Source organism: Heterodontus francisci, chromosome 9, assembly GCF_036365525.1.
Source record: "Heterodontus francisci isolate sHetFra1 chromosome 9, sHetFra1.hap1, whole genome shotgun sequence".
Lineage (NCBI taxonomy): Eukaryota > Metazoa > Chordata > Chondrichthyes > Heterodontiformes > Heterodontidae > Heterodontus > Heterodontus francisci.
This window is the reverse complement of record NC_090379.1, coordinates 101,550,485-101,569,852: the sequence shown is the minus strand read 5'-3', so window position 1 is coordinate 101,569,852 and position 19,368 is coordinate 101,550,485. Positions and strand designations below refer to the sequence as shown.

Genomic DNA, 19,368 nt, shown 5'->3' with positions numbered 1-19,368 from the left:
CTAACTGAATGATACTGATGCACGTGAGACATTTGGTACACTACATGCTCAGGCTGCACCAATCCAAATGGACCTCACAGAGTTGAGCTCTGGACAGAAGTATCAAATTCAAACCCAAGCTTTTGGGAGAGGGTGAAGCTTCCAAGTGAAAACTTGAATGAAGGCGTTAAAAGATGCAAAAGACAATTCAATGGATACATTTAACCAATGTATTTTTCTTTAAATTTTGTGTACTTTTGGACATGAACAGTGTCAGTTACTGAAGAGAGAAAAATCATTAGAAAAATAGTCAAGAAAACATTTTGTGCTTTGTTGCACAGTCGCAAGGTGATATTACTGGACACTGAAAATAATGGACTGATTAGACAGCGTCACCATGGATTTATGAAGGGGAAATCATGTTTGACAAACTTGTTAGAGTTTTTTGAGGATGTTACTAGCAGAGCGGATAAGGGGGAACCAGTGAATGTGGTGTATTTTGGATTTCAGAAGGCTTTTGATAAAGTCCCACATAGGTTACTAAGCAAAATTAAAGCACATGGGATTGGGGGTAATATACTAGCATGGTTTGAGGATTGGGCAAGAGAGTAGGAATAAATGGGTCATTCTCAGGTTGGCAGGCTGTGACCAGTGCTTAGGCCCCAGCTGTTCACAATCTATATCAATGATTTGGATGTGAGGACCAATTGTAATATTTCCAAGTTTGCGGATGACACAAAACTTGGTGGGAATGAGAGTTGTGAGGAGGTTGCAAAGAGGCTTCAAGGGGATTTGGATAGGCTGAGTGAGAACATGGCAGTTGGAATATAATGTGGATAAGTGTAAGGTTATCCACTTTGGTAGGAGGAACGGAGGTGCAGATTATTTCTTAAATGGTGAGAGATTGAAAAGTGTTGATGTCCAAAGGGACCCGGGTGTCCTTGTTCATAAGTCACTGAAAGCTAGCATTCAGGTGCAGCAAGCAATTAGGAAGGCAAATGGTATGTTAGCCTTCATCGCAAGAGGGTTTGAGTACAGGAACAAAGAAGTCTTGCTTCAATTGTATAGAGCATTGGTGTGGCCGCACCTTGAATATCGTGTGCAGTTCTGGTCCCCTTGCCTGAGGAAGGATATACTTGCTACTAAGGGAGTGCAGCAGAGGTTCACCAGACTGATTCCTGGGATGGTGGGATTTTCCTTTGAGGAGAGATTGAGGAGATTGGGCCTGTATTTTCTGGAGTTTAGAAGAATGAGAGGTGATCTTGCAGAAACTTACAAAATTCTGAAAAGGATAAACAGGGTAGATGCAGAAAGGATGTTTCCCCTGGCTGTGCAGTCTGGGGGAACACAATGTCAGAATAAAGGGAAAGCCATGTAAGACTGAAATGAGGAGGAACTTCTTCACTCAGAGGTTGTTGAATTTTTGGAATTCTCTGCCCCAGAGGGTGGTTGAAGCTCGGTCACTGAGTATGTTCAAGACAGAGATTGATAGATTACTAGTTGCTAATGTCAAGGGATATGGGGATGGTGCAGCAATATAGCATTGAGGTAGACGATCAGCCATGATCTAGAATGGTGGAGCAGGCTTGAAGGGCTGAATGACCTACTGTTCCTATGTTCCTACACTTCTGCCATAAAATAGCAACTATTATGCGTCACACAATGTGACACCTTTAATGTTGAAAATACCTGTTAGAGAATCACCACCTAAAGAAGTAGGAGGTCCTATAGGTGCTAACAATAAGTTTTCAATGAACTTGTGTTTCTGTGTGCTGAAGTTATATGAGATTGGAGTGAATAAGGTTTGTTTTGCTTGAATGGGAGTGAATTAGGACAAGTTTTGAGTCCGTTGGAATTCTGTTCATTGAGTGAATGGGAAAAGTGTTGGTTCCATTGGACTTCGCAGGGTTTTGGGAACCAGGAGTAAAAATAAAGTGCACAAAGAATTGAGAGGGACAGCTAGCACTGTAGTAAGAAATGGTAAGGTATTAGCTGGGGTCAAAAAGGTCTGAATTATGTTTACAGTGCATGTGTGTGAACACAGAGAATGTGGTAAATAAGGTTGGTGAGCTTCAGGTGCAGGTAGCCACGTGGGAGTATGATGTTGTGACGATAACGGAGACCTGGCTCAAACTGGGTATTAAATATTCTTGGATACAACGTGTTCAGGAAAGATAGGAAAGGGAAGAAAGGAGGAGGTGTGGCAGTATTAACTAAGGATAATATTACAGTGCTGTACAGAGACAATGTCCTAGAGGGGTCAACGATGGAATCTATTTGGTTAGAGCTAAGCAAAAATAGAGGTACCATTACACTACTGGGTGTATTCTATGGGCCTCCAACCAGTGGGAAAGATATAGAGGAACAAATTTGCAAGGAAATTACAGAGAGGTGCAAAACTATAGCATAGTTATATTGGACTTTAGTTATCTTAATATAGACTGAAATAGTAATAGCGTAAAGGGCAGAGAAGGGGAAAGAGTTTCTAAAGTCTGTTCAGGGGAATTTTCTACATCAGTATGTTTCCAGTCCAACGAGGAAGGGGGCATTGTTGGATCTGGTTCTAAGAAATGAGGTGGGACAAGTGGATCAAGTGTCAGAAGGAGAGCATTTAGGGGACAGTGATCATAAGGTTTAATATCATAAGGTTTAGGTTAGCTATGGAAAAGGACAAAGAGCAATCCAGAGTAATATAATTAATTGGGGGAGGCCCAATTTCAGGAGGATGGGAACAGATCTGGCCCAGGAAAATTGAAATCAATTTGAAATGATGGCAAAAATGTAATTGAACAATGGGCTGCCTTTAAAGAGGAGATAGTTCGGGTGCAGTCGGGGCAGGACAAACAAAGCCACAGCTCCCTGGGTGATAAGAGTTAGAGAATACGATGAAGTAAAAAAAAAAGGGTGCATATACAGATGTCAGGTTGATAATACAAGTGAAAACCAGGCTGATTATGGAGAGTTCAGAGGGGAAGTGAAAAAAAATAAGAGCAGCAAAGAGAGAGTTTGAGAAGAGCCTGGCAGCCAACATAAAAGGGAATCCAAAAGTCTTCTAAAGGGTGGTAAAGGGAGACATAGAGCCAATTAGGGACCAAAAAGGGGATTTACGCATGGAGGCAAAGGGCATGGCTGAGGTACTGAATGAGTACTTTGCATCTGTCTTTACCAAGGAAAAAGATGCTGCCAAAGTCGTGGTGAAAGAGGAGGTAGTTGTGACACTGGATGGGGTAAAAATTAATAAAGCAGAGGTATTAGATAGGCTAGCTGTACGTAAAGTTGATAAGTCACCAGGACTGAATCAGATGCATCCGAGGATGCTGAGGGAAGTCGGGGTGGAAATTGTGGAGGCATTGGCCAGAATTTTCCAATCCTCCTTTGTTTAAAAAATGGTGTTAGGATAAACCCAGCAACTACAGGACAGTCAGTTTTTAACCTCATGGTGGGAAAACTTTAAGGAATGATAATTTGGGACAAAATTAACAGTCGCTTGGACAAAAGCTCATTAATTAAGGAAAGCCAGCACAGACTTGTCAAAGGTAAAGTGTGTTTAACTAATTTGATTGAGTTTTGCAATGAAGTAACAGAGATGGTTGATGAGGGTACTGCAGTTGACTTCCAAAAGGCGTTTGATAAAGTGCCACATAACAGGTTTGTCATCAAAATTGAAGTCCATGGAAGAAAAAGGACAGTGGCAGCATGGATACAAAGTTGGCTGAATAACAGGAGACAGAGAGTAGTGATGAATGGTTGTTTTTCTGACTGGAGGAAGGTATATAGTGGGGTTCCCCGGGGTTGGTATTGGGATCACTGCTTTTTTTGATCTATATTAATGACCTAGACTTGGGTGTGCAGGGTGCAATTTCAAAATTTGCGGATGACACAAAATTGGAAGAATTGTGAACTCTGAGAAGGATAGTGATGAACTTCAAGAGGACATCGACAGGCTGATGGAATGGCTGGACATATGGCAGATGAAATTTAATGTAGAGCAGTGTGAAGTGATTCATTTTGGTAGGAGGAACAAGGAAAGACAATCTAAAATAAAGGATGCAATTCTAAAGGGGGTGCAGGAGTAGGGGGACCTGGGCATATATGTGCACAAATTGTTGAAGGTGGCAGGGCAGGTTGAGAAAGTGGTTAATAAAGGCATATAGGATCCAGGGCTTTATGAATAGAGGCATAGAGTACAGAAGCAACAAAGTTATGGTGAACCATTATGAAACACTGGTTCAGCTTCAACTGGAGTATTGTGTCCAGTTCTGGACACCACACTTTAGAAGGGTTTGATGGCATTGGAAAGAGTGCAGAAAAGATTTATGAGAATGGTTCCAGGGATAGATTGGCAAAGCTGGGGTTGTCCTCTTTAAAGAAGAGAAAGTTTAGAGGAGATTTGATAGAAGTGTTCAAAATCATGAGGAGTCCAAACAGAAAAGTTAGAGAGAAATTGTTCCCATTGGCGGAAGGGTCGAGAACCAGAGGACACCGATCTGTGATTAGCAAAAGAAGCAATGGCAATATGAGAAAAAGCATTTTATGCAGCGAGTGGTTAGGATCTGGAATGCACTGCCTGAGTGTGTGATGGAGGCAGATTCAATCATAGCTTTCAAAAGAGAATTGGATAATTAGCTAAGAAGAAAAGAAATTGCAGTGCTAAGGGAAAAGGGCAGGTGAGTGGGACTAGCTGAGTAGCTCTTAGAAAGTTGGCATGGACAAGACGGGCCAGTTGGCCTCCTTCAGTGCTGTAACCATGCTATGATTCTACGATTGGAATTCTATTCAATGGTAGTGACTGGGACAAGTGTTGCTTCCATTGGAATTTTATTCAATAGGAGTAAATGGGAAAAGTGTTGGCTCTGTTGGAATTCTGTTCAATAGGAGTGAATGGGACAGGTGTTGATTCTATTGGAATTTTATTCAATGGGAGTGAATGGGAAAGGTATTGCTTCCATTGGAATTTTATTCAATAGGAGTAAATGGGAAAAGTGTTGGCTCTGTTGGAATTCTATTCAATAGGAGTGAATGGGACAGGTGTTGATTCTATTGGAATTCTATTCAATGGGAGTGAATGGGAAAGGTATTGCTTCCATTGGAATTTTATTCAGTTGGAGTGAATGGGAAAAGTGTTGCTTCCATTGGAATTTTATTCAATAGTGGGAAAAGTGTTGGGTCTGTTGGAATTTATTCAGTAGGAGTGAATGGAAAAAGTGTTGCTTCCATAATTCTATGCAGTTGAATGACTAGCATTTGAACTATTATGGTTTCAATGTAATTGAAAGGGTGTGGTGTATTGGAATTTTTAAGCAATGCAGAGTTATTTGACTTACTTTGATCTTGAATCCAACTACGATTGTTCAAATGTATTGCTTCAGATTTCAGTCTGAACTTATTACTGTACTTTTTTAAAGGATCCAGAATACTCTGCAGTAATCTATTGGACAGCGTTTTCTCACAGCCTGTTTAGTGCATGTTTTTGTGACTTTCTGCCTTTTGTTTTTATTGCAGGAAGAATAATTTTACCTGTTCCCTCAGCCTGAAGTCCTTGGCTCAAGACATCTTAAATTTTACCCTCGACAAGTCCCTCCACTTGCGATGTAGCAATTGGGAGGCAGACAAACTCACTAATGAGCAGGTACTCTTGTTAATGTAATGTCTGTCAATTTATTTGAAATATTGCAAGCATATTATTCTATGTAATTTCTTTGAGAAGTTAAGTCACTTCCTTCACATTCCACTTCATCTGGGATTCTGGAAAAGGCCCTAATGACTCCTTCAGGCTTAGTGGTGATTGCCAATCACAAATTCCATTCCCCTAACATCATTCATCATGGTCCCTGCCTCAGCCCATGTGCTCCCGAAACCCTCATTCGTGCATTTGCTACCACCAGACTTGACTGTTCCAATACTGTGCTGGGCTGGTCTCCTATCTTCCACCCTGTCTAAACTTCAGCTCATCTAAAATTCTGTTGCCTGTATCCTAACTCTCACTTGCTCACCCATCACCCCTGTGCTTGCAGACCTACATTGGCTCCTGTTCTGGCAATGTCTGGATTTTAAAATCTCATCCTTGTGTTTCAACTCCTCCAAAGCCTTATCCCTCACTATCTCTGTAACCTTCTCCAGCCCTACAAACCTCGGAGAATTCTGCATTCCTCCAACTCTGGCCTCTTGTGCATCCCCAACTTCCTGTGCACCCCGACTTATTTCACTCCACCTTCGGCAGCTGTGCCTTCGGCTGCCCAAGCTCTAAACTCTGCAATACCCTTCCTAAACATCTTCACCTCTCTACCCTTTTCTCCTCCTTTAAGACACTCCGTAAAACCCCTCATCACATGTCCTACGCAAGAACACAAGAAATAAGAGCTGAAGTAGACCATATGGCCCATCGAGCCTGCTCCGCCATTCAAAACGATCCTGGCTGATCTTAGGATTCAATTCCACTTTTCCACCAGCTTGTCATACCCTTGATTCCCTGAGAGACCAAAAATCTGTCTGTCCCAACCTTAAATGTATTCAACGTTGTAGCATCCACAACCCTCTGAGTAGACAATTCCAAAGATTCACAACCCTTTGAGTGAAGTAATTTCTCTTCATCTCAGTCCTAAATGATCAGCCCCTTATCATGAGACTGTGCCCCCGTATTTTAGATTCCCTGACCAACGGAAATAATTTCTCAGTGTCTACCCTATCCAGGCCCTTTACAATCTTATATACTTCAATGAGATCACCTCTCATTCTTCTAAACTCCAGAGAATACAGGCCCAATTTACTTAGTCTCACATCCTAGGAGAACCCCCTCATCCCAGGGACCAATCTAGTGAACCTTTGCTGGACTCCCTCCAATGCAAGTTTATCCTTTCTTAAATGTGGAGACCAAACTGCACATAGTATTCCAGATGTGGTGTCACCAAAACCCTGTACAATTGTAGCAATACTCCCTTATTCCTGTACTCTGTTCCCTTGCCAACATGCAATTTGCCTTCCTAATTGCTTGTTGTACCTGCGTTTTAACTTTCTGCATTCCTTGTACAAGCACACCCAAGTGTCTTTGAACATCGACACTTAGAAGTTGCACACCTTTTAAAAAAAAAATTCTGCTTTTCTATTCTTATGACCAAAGTGCATAATTTCACACTTCCCTACATTATACTCCATCTGCCATCTTGTTGCCCACTCACTTAACCTGTCTCTATCTTTTTGCAGCCTCTCTGTGTCCTCCCCACAGCTTACCTTTCCACCTCCCTTCGTATCATCAGCGAATTTCAATATGTTACTCCCTGTCTCTTCATCTAAGTCATTGATATAGATTGTAAACAGCTGAGGCCCCAGCACTGATTCTTGCGGCACTCCACTATTTACTGCCTGCCAATTTGAAAATGCCCTGTTTGTGTCCACTCATTGTTAGTGTCTAATAAGTTCTGTTAATGTATGTTAAATACCTAGTAGTTGAAGGTAATTGGGTGAACAGGTTAGGTGTTGATTAGTTAATTGTACTCAGATGTGTGTATATATAAAGAGCCAGCCAGCACTGGCTGGGTGTTGTTCAAAGTGGAGGAGTAAGCTGTGGCAAGCAATAAACAGTCTCCACCAAAGCATCCTAGTCTCAGTGTCTTCTACCAGTTACATCCTCAAAAAGCTCTTATAAATTTGTCAAACAGGATTTTCCTTTCGTGAAACCACACTGACTTGTTCTAATCATACTGTGCTAAATAAGTGCATTGTTAAGTCTTCCTTAATAATAGATTCCAGCATTTTCCCAATGACTGATGTTAGGCTAACTGGCCTGTAGTTCCCTGTTTTCTCTCACACTGCATTTCAAGAAAGGAGGGAAACATTTACCAACTTCCAATCTGATGGGACCATTCCCGAATCTAAGGAATTTTGGAAAATCATAGCCAGCACATCCACTATATCTGCAGCAGTCTCTTTTAGAATCCGAGGATGTGGGCCATCAGGTCCTGGAGATTTATCATATTTTTGTCCCGTAAATTTCTCTAATACTTTTTCTCTGCTGATATGAATTTCCTTAACATCCTCGCTCTTTTTAGCCCCTAGGTTACTGCCTATTTCTGGTATGGAAATTGTGTCGTCTTCTGTGAAAACAGACGCAAAATATTTGTTCAATGTCTCTGCCGTTTCCTCATTCCCAAGGGACCAACGTTTACTTTAGCTACTCTCTTCCTTTTGATGTACCTATTGTTGCCTTCTTTACCTGTCAAATATTTGGTCTAATCACACTCCAGTGAAGCGTCTTAGGATGTTTTACTATGTTAAAGGCGCTATATAAAAGTAAGTAGCTGCTGTGTTCAGGGGTACAGTGTTATTTTGGTACTGCAATAATGCCAAGGTTTGTTCGAATTTTTTTTTAAATTGAGTATCAAGTCAGGTTTCCTTGTCGAGCATGCACTTAATTAACGAATCCATTTTAATGTCACTAAGATTTCAGTGAAGTGCAGTAGCGGATGGGGAGTATTTGTATAATGGCCACTTTTAATTTAAAAAAGCTTGCATTTTTGTGATGACTTTCACAATCTCAGAACATCCCAAAGCGTTTTACAGCCAACAAGGACTCTGTAATCACTGTTGTAATGGAGGAAATGTGGCAGCCAATTTGTGCACAGCAAGCTCCCACAGACAGCTATGGGTAATGACCAGATAATCTGTTTTAGTAACGTTGTTTGAGGGATGAATAGTGAGCTGGACAATGAGGAGAACTCTGGTTTAGCGTTTCATTGGAAAGACAGCACTTCTGATAGTGCAGCACTCCCTCAAGTGCATTGAAGTGTCAGCCTAGATTTTGTGCTCAAGTACTTGGACTGGGACTTGAACCCTCAAAGGCGAGAGTGCTACTACTGTGCCAGGGCTAAATGAAGAGAGGCAAGCTCAGCACTGTGGTTCATGACCTATGTCAAAATGACAAACTCTCCCATTACCGCTAGTATCAGAGGCAGTGGAGACTTTATGGGTACAATTAAGAAATGAAAATAGGTTTAAGACTGTAGTGGGAATAGTGTATGCTGTGCAGTAGCAAAATGTTGGGGGCAAGAACTCTACTCGCCAAAAAAAGCCATGGACTACTTAAGAGGTAAGGGGGAACATAAAACTGAAATAAAAGGCATATAAGAATGCACAAAGTAGCACAGATCCTGCTGAATGGGAGAGATATAAAGAACAACAAAGGGTGACAAAACAGATAGAGCTACAAAAGGAATATGAAAAGAAACTTGCAAGGAATAGCAAAATCAACACAAAAAACTTTTACAATTATATTAGGAGAAAAGGTGGTTGAGAGCAACGTGGGCTCCTTAAAAACAGGTGTCATAAATGAAAATAAGGAAATGAGCAATCACACTGCTGGGAGTGTACTATAGACCCCCAAACAGTCAGAAGGAGATAGAAGAGCAGATATGTAGGCAAATCTCTCAGAAGTACAAGAACAATAGGGCAGTAATAGTCGGGGATTTTACTACCCCAATATTAACTGGGATAATTTTAGTGTGAAAGGAATTGAGGGAACAGAATTCTTGAGGTGCATTCAGGAGAACCTTTTTGGCCAGTATATAGCAAGTCCAACAAGAGAGGCCGCAGTTTTAGACAATGAAGATGGGCAGGTGGAAGGAATGGGAGAGCATTTTGGTGATAATGATCATAATTCAGTCAGTTTTAACATAATTATGGAAAAAGACAGAGATAGAACAGGAGTTAGAGTTCTCAATTGGGGAAAGGCCAATTTTACTAAGCTGAGGAGTGATTTAGCGAAAGTGGACTGGAAACAGCTGCTTGAAGGTAAATCAGTGTCAGAGCATTAGGAGGCATTCAAAGGGGAGATTTAGGGGGTTCAGAGTAAACATGTTTCCACAAACAAAAAGGTTGGGACAGTCACATATAGAGCCCCATGGATGTCAAGGAGCTTACAGGGTAAGAGAAGGGAGAAAAGGAAAGCTTATGTCTGACACCGAGAACGCAATACTACAGAAAGCTGAAAGGAGCATCGAAAGTGGAGGGGTGAAATCAAAAAGGAAATTAGAAAAGCTAATAAGAGAGGACATGAAAGAATATTGGCAAGCAAAATCAAGGTGAACCCAAAGATGTTTTAGCAATACATTAAGAGTAAGAGGATAACTAAGGAAAGAGTAGGGCCCATAAAAGACCAAAAAGGTAACCGATGTGCATGCGGAAGATGATGGTATTGTTTTTAATGAATACCTTGCATCTGTCTTCACAAAAGAGAGGGACGATGCAGATATTGTAGTTAAGGAAGAGGGGTGTGAAGTATTGGATGTGATAAACATACGGAGAGAGGAAGTATTAATGGGATTAGCATCCTTGAAAGTTGATAAATCACCAGAGCCGGATGAAATGTACCCCAAGCTGTTAAAAGATGCAAAAGAGGAAATAGCAGAAGGTCTGACCATCATTTTCTAGTCCTCACTGGATACCGGTATGGTGCCGGAGGATTGGAGGACTGCTAACATTGTACCTCTGTTTAAAAAGGGAGTGAGGGAGAGACTGAATAATTACAGATCAGTCAGTCTAACCTCAGCAGTGGGAAAATTATTGGAATCAATTCTGAGAGACAAAATAAACTGTCACTTAGAAAGGCACAAATTAATCAAGGATAGTCAGCATGGATTTGTTAAGGGAAGATCTTAGCTGACCAACTTTGATCGAATTTTTTGATTAAGTATCAAGGAGGATAGATGAGGGTAGTGCAGTTGATGTGGTTTGCATGGATTTTAGCAAAGCTTCTGACAAGGTCCCACATGGCAGACTGGTTAACAAAGATAAAGCCCATGGGATCCAGGGAAATGTTTCAAGGTGGATACAACATTGGTTCAGTGGCAGGAAACAAAGGGTAATTGTTGACAGGTGTTTTTGCGACTGTTTCCAGTGGCGTTCTGCAAGGCTCAGTCCTGGGTCCCCTGTTTTTTGTGGTGTATATTAATGATTTGAATATAATTGTAGGGGGCATGATCAAGACGTTTGCAAATGACACAAAGATTGGCTCTGTGGTAGATAGCGAGGAGGATAGCTGTAGGCTGCAGGAAGATATTGATGTTCTGGTCAGGTGGACAGAAAAGTGGCAAATGGAATTCAACCTGGAGAAAAGTTGAGGGGATGCATTTGGGGAGGTCAAACAAAGCAAACAAATACACAATTAATGGGAAAATACTGAGAGGGGTAGAGGAAGTGAGGGACCTTGGCGTGGATGTCCACAGATCCCTGAAGGTAACAGGACAGATCAATAAGGTGGTTAAGAAGGCATATGGAATCTGGAACTGTATAAATCATTGGTTAGGCCACAACTTGAGTACTGTGTGCAGTTCTGGTCACCTCCTTACAGAAAGGGCGTACTTGCACTAGAGAGGGTACAGAGGAAATTTATGAGGATGTTGCCAGGACTGGAAAAATGCAACTATGAGGAAAGATTGGATAGGCACAGGAAAACTGCACATATCACTGCTCTTCAAGAAAGATGAGAAAGGGAAGCAATGGAATTATAAACTGGTTAGCCTAACGTCTGTTGTTGGGAAATTATGAGTGTCTATAGTTAAGGATGGAGTGACTGAACACCTTGAAAAGTTTCAACTGATCAGAGACAGCCAGCATGGATTTATAAAGGATACGTCAGGCCTGATTGAATTGTTTGAAGAGGTGACTAAAGTGGTGGACAGGGGAATGGCTACAGATGTTGTTTATATGGACTTCCAGAAGACATTTGATAAAATCCCTCAATAAGAGACTGTTAACTAAATTTGAAACTCATGGCATCGAGAGAAAATTATTGACCTTGTTAGGACATTGGCTGAGTGGCAAGAAATAGACAGTAGGGATAATGGACAGGTACTCTAATTGGCAAAATGTGACTAGTGGCACCCCACATGGATCTGTGCTGGGTCCTTAACTATTCACTATTTATTAACGACTTAGGTGATGGAATAGAAAGCCACATATCCAAGTTTGCCAATGACACAAAGATTGGTGGCATTGTAAGCAGTGAGGATGAAAACATAAAATTATAACAATATTAATAGACCAGCAGAAACCCACAAAACCTGTGCGATCAAATTACTGGTTATTCTTTCACCAAAGGCTTTAGCAGAATCGTAACTTCTCATTCTGGAGAAAACTACATAAAGCTGTCCGTGTGTAAAAACAGGCCTAGGAATAGAAATACAAGTTTTGTCAAGTCATAAAATATGGAAGAATAATTGGGAAATGTTTTCTCCTGATTTGAAAAGGCAGGTTTACATCTGCTGGGCACAATATTATTTGAGAAATGAACACTCAATTTCTTCGAAATCTGCCTGTTCTAATTTCAGCATCTATCATCGAAGAAGACAGCTTCCTCACTACCAATCTTCCATTACAAAGTCCCTGTTTAGGATTCATGTTTCATAGCAACATTATAACTGTTCTTTCCTTGAGTCTAAGCTTGTGGATGGCACGCCCATTGGAGTTAGACTGTGAAGAAACTCTGGAGGGTATAAACTATCATCATCATCTTCTATAGTATCAGCAGTGATGTATTCTTTTAATTCACCAGACATATTTTTAAAAACATTTTCATTCAAATCTAGTAAATTTTAATTTTTAGCACAAGGAATAGCTTTCAAATCATAAGTTGTATCAAATAATTGTCCCCACCATTTTGCCACACTGAACCAATTCCACCATCTCATCCACTTCTTCCATGCCATCTCCTCCCATCCTTCCCATGCTATCCCCATCCCATTCCTCCCATGCCATCCCCATCCCGTTTTTGCCATCGCCATCCCTCCCATCAATCCCATTCCATCCCTCACGGAAACAATCTTTCCAGACAGGGTAATTTTGTTGTTGGGCTCCCTTTACCTTCTGCTGCTTTTGTTCCCTACAAACGCGCCCCCCCTCCCCCCGCAATCCCGCCACTGCCACTAAACATTGGCATTCGCACATGCATTACACACTGCAGTCCTCTGTGCACCCCACGTGTCTCCGCCTGCGCCAGGCACCGCACGCCAAGTAATCCCACCAACATCCATTAAACTGACCAATCAAAACGGTCTGGACAGACAAAAACTAAGTAGTAGTATTAAAGATTTAGTGAATGTGACACAGACTTAAAAGGCTATGGCGGATAGCTGGTTTAGCCATCTGCCGCCAGATCTGGATGAACCACATAAAGCACTATCAGGTGCTGCTCTCATCTGCTAAAACTGCTCACTATTCTAGGGTCATCCTGGAATGCAAAGATACTTCTTTTCTCCACTGCAAATCATCATCTTAAACCCCTCTCCCCGCCCCTTCTGCCCTTACCTCCAACAATAAGTGCGAGGAGGATGGACGTCTTTGTCACTAAGAAGAAACCATCGGATCACCTGCCTGTGCCTTGTCTATCTCCTCTACTGGCCCAACGGGCCAAAACCCCCATAAAGTTTCCTCCTGCCCTCACCCTGAACTTGCTCTTATTATCCCTTTTATCTCCCTTCCTACCTTCTATGAGCTCATCTTGTCCACCTCCTGCTTCCTCGACCCTATTCCCATTGAACTGCTGGCCATCCAATTTCCCCTTCTGGTCCTCATGTTAGCTGATATTGTTAATGGCTCTCTCTCTTCAGGTACTGTCCCTCCCTCCTTTAAATCTGCATCAGCATCCACTGCTCAAAAAAAACAGCCTGAGTCCCCACTGTCCTTGCAAACTATTGCCCATCCCCAACCTCCCTTTCCTCTCCACAATCAATAAACCTGTTGTCGCCTCCCAATCCATGCCCATCTTTCCCGGAGCTCCGTGTTTAAATCCAATCAGGTTTCTGCCTTCACCACAGTACCAAAACGGCACAAATTATGTCCCGATGTGGAAAACTTTACCTCCTCGTCCTTCTTGACTGGTCTGCACCTGTGATAGGATTGACCACACCGTTGTCCTCCAATGCCTCTCCACTGGTATTCAGCTGGGTGGGAGTGCTCACACTTGGTTCCATCTTATCTATCTAATCGTAGCCAGATATCACCTGCATTGGCACCTCTTCCCACTCACGCACTGTCTCTGCTGTCCATCAAGGATCTATCCTTGGTCCCCTCCAATTTCTCATCCATATGCTGCCCCTCAGCGATATCATCCAAAACATTAGTTTTTACACGTATGCTGATGACACTCAACTCTACCTCACCACCACCTCTCTCAACTTCTCCACTGTTGCTAAATTATCAGACTGCTTATCTGACATCCAGTACTGGATGAGAAGAAATTTCCCCCATTTAAGCATTGAGAAGGCTGAGGACATTATTTTTGGTCCCTGCTCCAAACTCCATTCCCTAGCTGCCAACACCATCCCTCTCCCTGGCAACAGTCTGAACCTAAATTGGTGTGTTTGCAATCTTGATGTCATATTTGACCTCAAGTTGAGCTCCGATGCCATCACTAAGACTGCCCTATTTCCATTTCCCTGACATTGCCTGACTTTGCCCCTGTCTCAGGTCATCTGCTGCTGAAACCCTCATTCATTGTTGCCTCTATGCCTCTCTATTCTAACACACTCCTGGCTGGTCGCCTACATTTTACCCTCCATAAACTTGATGTCATCCAAAACTCCATTGCCTGTATCTTAACTCACACAAAGTACCATTCACCCATCATCTCTGTGCTCGTTGACCTACATTGGCTCCTGGCCAAGCAATGTCTTTTCGTTCGTTCTTGGGTTGTGAGGATCGTTGGTAAGACCAGCATTTATTGCCCATCCCTAATTGCCCTTGAGAAGGTGGTGGTGAGCTGCTTTGTTGAACCGCTGCAGTCCATGTGGTGTAGATACACCCACAGTGCTGTTAGGAGGAGAGTTCCAGAATTTTGACCCAGTGACAGTGAAGGAACGGTGATATAGTTCCAAGTTAGGATGGTGTGTGACTTGGAGAGGAACTTGCAGGTGGTGGTGTTGCTGCCTGTCTATTGCCCTTGTCCTTCTAGGTGGTAGAGGTCGTGGGTTTGGAAGGTGCTGTAGAGGGATTTTAAAATTCTCATCTCTGTTTTCAAATCCCTCCATGGTCTTGCTCCTCCCTATCTGTGTAATCTCCTTCAGCTCCACAGCCCTTCGAGATATCTGCGCTCATCTAATTTAGCCTCTTGAGCATCCCCGATTTTAATCGCTCCACTATCACTGGTCATACCTTCAGATTCAGCCCTAAGCTCTGGAATTCTCTCCCTTTATCTGTTCACCTCTGTATCTCACTTGCCTGCTTTAAGACACTCCTTAAAAGGCTGCGTTTGCTGACAACGCTACCACTAGGTGCCGCTGCAGTGGCATATGCGCAAATGCAGCATGTGCCACTAAAACATCACAGTCTGCAACAGTGAGGAGGAAGCGGAGCGGAGCGGCCGGAAAGTGCATCCGCACAGGCCGGCCAGGCGCGTTGCCCAAAGATGCACACGTCAAACGATGACGTCATCGGCGCATGCACTAACCAGTCCTGGCAAGTTGGAACGTGGCGCATGCGCAGAGAGCAGGAGCCCATCTGCGCATGTGCAAACCTTGGCGCAGACTGATGATGTCAGTAGCCGGCTGCGTTGGCAGGAATCACTTTGTTTCATTATAGGCAAGTGTGAGGTCATCCACTTTGGGCCTAAAAAGGATAGATCAGAGTACTTTTTAAATGGTGAAAGCTCAAAATAGTGGTGGTCCAAAGAAACTTTGGGACCCATTTACATAGATCGCTAAAATATCATGGACAGGTCTGAAAAATAACTAGAGAGGCTAATTGAATGTTGGCCTTTATATCTTGAGCACGATGTGGGTTTCCGCTGGGTGCTCCGGTTTCCTCCCACAGCCAAAGACTTGCAGGTTGATAGGAGAATTGGCCATTGTAGAATTGCCCCTAGTGTAGGTAGGTGGTAGGAGAATTAAAGGAAGGTGGGGATGTAGTAGGGGATATGGGATTAATGTAGGATTAATATAAATGGGTGGTTGATGGTCGGCACAGACTTGGTGGGCCGAAGAGCCTGTTTCAGTGCTCTATCTCTCATATAATGGATTAGAAGTCATGCGACAGCTATACATAGCCCTGGTTAGACCACACCTGGAGCACTATGTTCAGCTCTGGACACCACACCTTAGCAAGGATAAATTGACCTTGGAGGGACTGCAGCAGAGATTCACTAGAATGCTACCTGGACTCCAAGGGTTAAATTACGAGGAGAGAGATTAAACAAACTAGGGTCCCATTCCTTGGAATTTGAAGATTAAGAGGTGATTTGATTTAAGTATTTAAGCTATATGGAAAACCGATTGGGTCGATAGAGAGCAACTATTTCATCTGTTTGGGAAGTTTAGGACTAGGCTACATAGTCTAAAAATTAGAGTCAGACCTTTCAGGTGTGAAGTTAGGAAATATTTTTACACATAAAGGGTGGTATAAATTTGGAATTCTCTTCTGCAAACAGCAGTTAATGCTGGGTCAATTAATTTGAAATCTGAGATTGAAAAGTTTCTGTTAACCAAAGGTGTGAAGGAATATGGGGCAAAGGTAGGTTATGGAGTTAGGTCACAGAACAGCCATAATCTAACTGAATGGCTGAACAGGACCGAGGGGCTAAATGTTCCTGTGTTCCTAGTATTTCATCAACTGTTGCATGCAGTAAATGTGTTCAGATATGCTGAAATATCTTTGCAGGTTTTAGGCAATGTTTTAAGTCTGCATCTTACTTTTACTCTGTTTTGTGCTGTCAGGTAACGTATGCTGCACAAGATGCCCAGGTGTCTGTGGCTCTGTTCTTTCACCTGCTGGGATTCAGTTCTGCACCAGTTGAAAACAGTATCTTGTCTGAATGTGAGTCCAGCTGGAGGCAGATGCTGGCAAGGTGCCAAGGCCTTGTAGATATACCATTTAAGGGGAAAACGGGAGGTAACAGAGGGGAAGATGGATTGGGAGAGACGAGCTCTCAGCAGAGAAGGCGAAACAAGAAGCTTGGAGTCAACCAGAAATCTCCAACAGACCTGAACACCACAGACCCGAGGAAAGTTCAGCACAAACCCCTGGGGGTGGGATATTCTGCCAGGTAAAAAGGCTACAGTTTGTTTGCTAATTTCTAACTGTATTCTGTGTTATGACCAAGTGGTGTGACATGGATGGTTCCCAGTGTTCAACTCCCCACCGGACCGCAGCAAGTGTATTTGTGTTAGAGTTCAGCCCTTTGGTGGTTTATTTCTCAAATAAACAGACAGTGACAGGTTTTCTTGTAGGTTTTAAACAACAGAAAGTCAAATGTTTATTGATCAATACGCCTTATCCCGAACTTGTCGAAACCGCATCCACTCACGCGTTTGCTTGTTCGCACATGCACAAACAAGAAGAGACAGATGGAGAAGAGAAAAAGGAAGGTGACTTTTAGTGGAGAGAAGGTTACGATAAACCTACTGAATTCTCTTGGAAATCAAGTTCTCGGATGCAGGCCTGAGATGATTGTAGATTTCTCTCTTGATTGAAGGTTCCGTTGAAGACTGTGGGTTACCTCTGACCCTCACTGCTGTATAATGTAGAAGTAGGATTCTGCAGCAGGGCACGTGCTTTCTGGCATGGCTGGAACACAAGTTGTTAGGCTGTTACTTCTTTTCCTCTCTTTCTCTGTCTGTCTTTTTTTTAGCTAAAGCTGTTATCTCTCACTGCCTGTTAGGCGATGCTGTGGTCTCTTCCTCATGGTGATTGCACAATGGCCCAAGATGTGGCTACTTCACCCCTTTCTTTCAGAAGACGGCATTCAATTCTGGAATGTTTTAGGATAAGTGCAGGATAGGTTCAGTTGGCACCTTTTAGCTTTGAAGATTTGCCCTTTGTCTTTGTCAGACAGTTGTGAATACACAAAAAGCCAATCCCTTTTTCTTCGGTGGCCATTTTGGCCTGTTGTTTACTTTTTAAAATAAAGGTTTTTTTAAAAAACAGTCATTTTTTCCATAACTCTTCAGAGTTAGTTCATGTTTGTTGTATCATCACACTTCCAGCGTGCCAATACCGGGTTGTTTGTTAGAATTGTCTTCAGCATTTTGAATGCGAGCTGGCATGGCTCTGACCACACCACTTTTGCAATTTTCTTTCATAGGTCGGTCAGGGGAGCAGCTAAGGTGTTGAAATTGGGAACAAATTTGCAATAGAACTCGCACATTCCTAGGAACCACATGATTTCCTTCTTGGTTGTTGGATTGGGAAATCTATCAGGGCCTGCATGTTTGCTGTCCTTGGCAACAACTCTACCTTGGCCCACGATGCGGCCTAAATAGGTGACTTTGGTTTTGGTGAATTTGCTTTTTGCCAGGTTGGCCACGAGGTGACCGTTCTGTAGGCTTTTGAAGAGTGCCTGTAATTGATTTAAATGGCCTTCCCAGGTGTTGCTGAAAACTAGCAGGTCGCCAAGGCAAACGACAGTTATTTAGACCAGCTATCACTTGACTCATGGCCCTCCTGCCTTGGGCGCTGTGGCATTGGAAGGATGAATGAGAATGGACAGAGACTGCTGGAGTTGTGTACCTATCACAACCTCTGCAACGCGTTCTTTCATACTGAACCCTGTCACCAGGTTTCATGGAGACACCCACGATCATGTCATTGGCACCAGCTGGACCTTATTGTTACAAGACGAGTCTCTTTAAACAGTGTCCAAATCACACACAGCTTCCACAGTGTGGACTGCAACACCGACCACTCCCTGGTGTGCAGCAAAGTTAGACTCAAACCAAAAAAGCTACATCACTCCAAGCAGAAGGACCGCCCGCGCATCAACACTAACAGAATTTCTCATCCACAGCTGTTGCATAAGTTTCTAAATTCACTTGAAAAAGCCCTTCCTGCACTCCTGCAGAGGATGCAGAGACCAATTGGGCCACATCAGAGACGCCATCTATGACTCAGCAGTGACCACCTTTGGCAAACGTGAGACGTGAAAAGCAGAATGCAGACTGGTTTCAGTCTCACTTTGAAGAGCTGGAACCTGTCATAGCCGCTAAGCGCATTGCACTGTTGAACTACAAGAAAGCCCCCAGCGAGTTAACATCCGTAGCACTTAAAGCAGCCAGAAGCGCTGCACAAAGAACAGCCAGGCGCTATGCAAGTGACTACTGGCAACACCTATGCAGTTGCATTCAGCTGGCCTCCGACACCGGAAACATCAGAGGAATGTATGATGGCATTAAGAGAGCTTTTGGGCCAACCATCAAGAAGATCGCCCCCCTCAAGTCTAAATCCGGGGACACGATCACTGACCAATGCTAGCAAATGGACCGCTGGGTGGAGCACTACCAAGAACAGTACTACAGGGAAAATGTTGTCACTGATACCGCCCTCTGATGCAGTCCAGTCTCTGCCAGTCATGGATGAGCTGGACAAACAGCCAACAAAATCAGAACTCAGTGATGCCATTGATTCTCCAGC

General features: G+C 43.0%; 1 protein-coding gene across 4 annotated transcripts in view; it reads left to right on the top strand.

Moving 5' to 3' along the window:
- Window positions 1-19,368, top strand: part of exd2 (exonuclease 3'-5' domain containing 2) — a 91,799-nt gene that overhangs the window by 29,344 nt on the left and 43,087 nt on the right. For all 4 annotated transcript variants that reach the window (XM_068039601.1, XM_068039598.1, XM_068039599.1 and 1 more), the window contains exons 4-5: window positions 5,482-5,608; window positions 16,677-17,005. In XM_068039601.1, coding sequence (XP_067895702.1) covers window positions 5,482-5,608; window positions 16,677-17,005 — 456 coding nt within the window. The remainder of the gene's footprint in view (window positions 1-5,481; window positions 5,609-16,676; window positions 17,006-19,368) is intronic.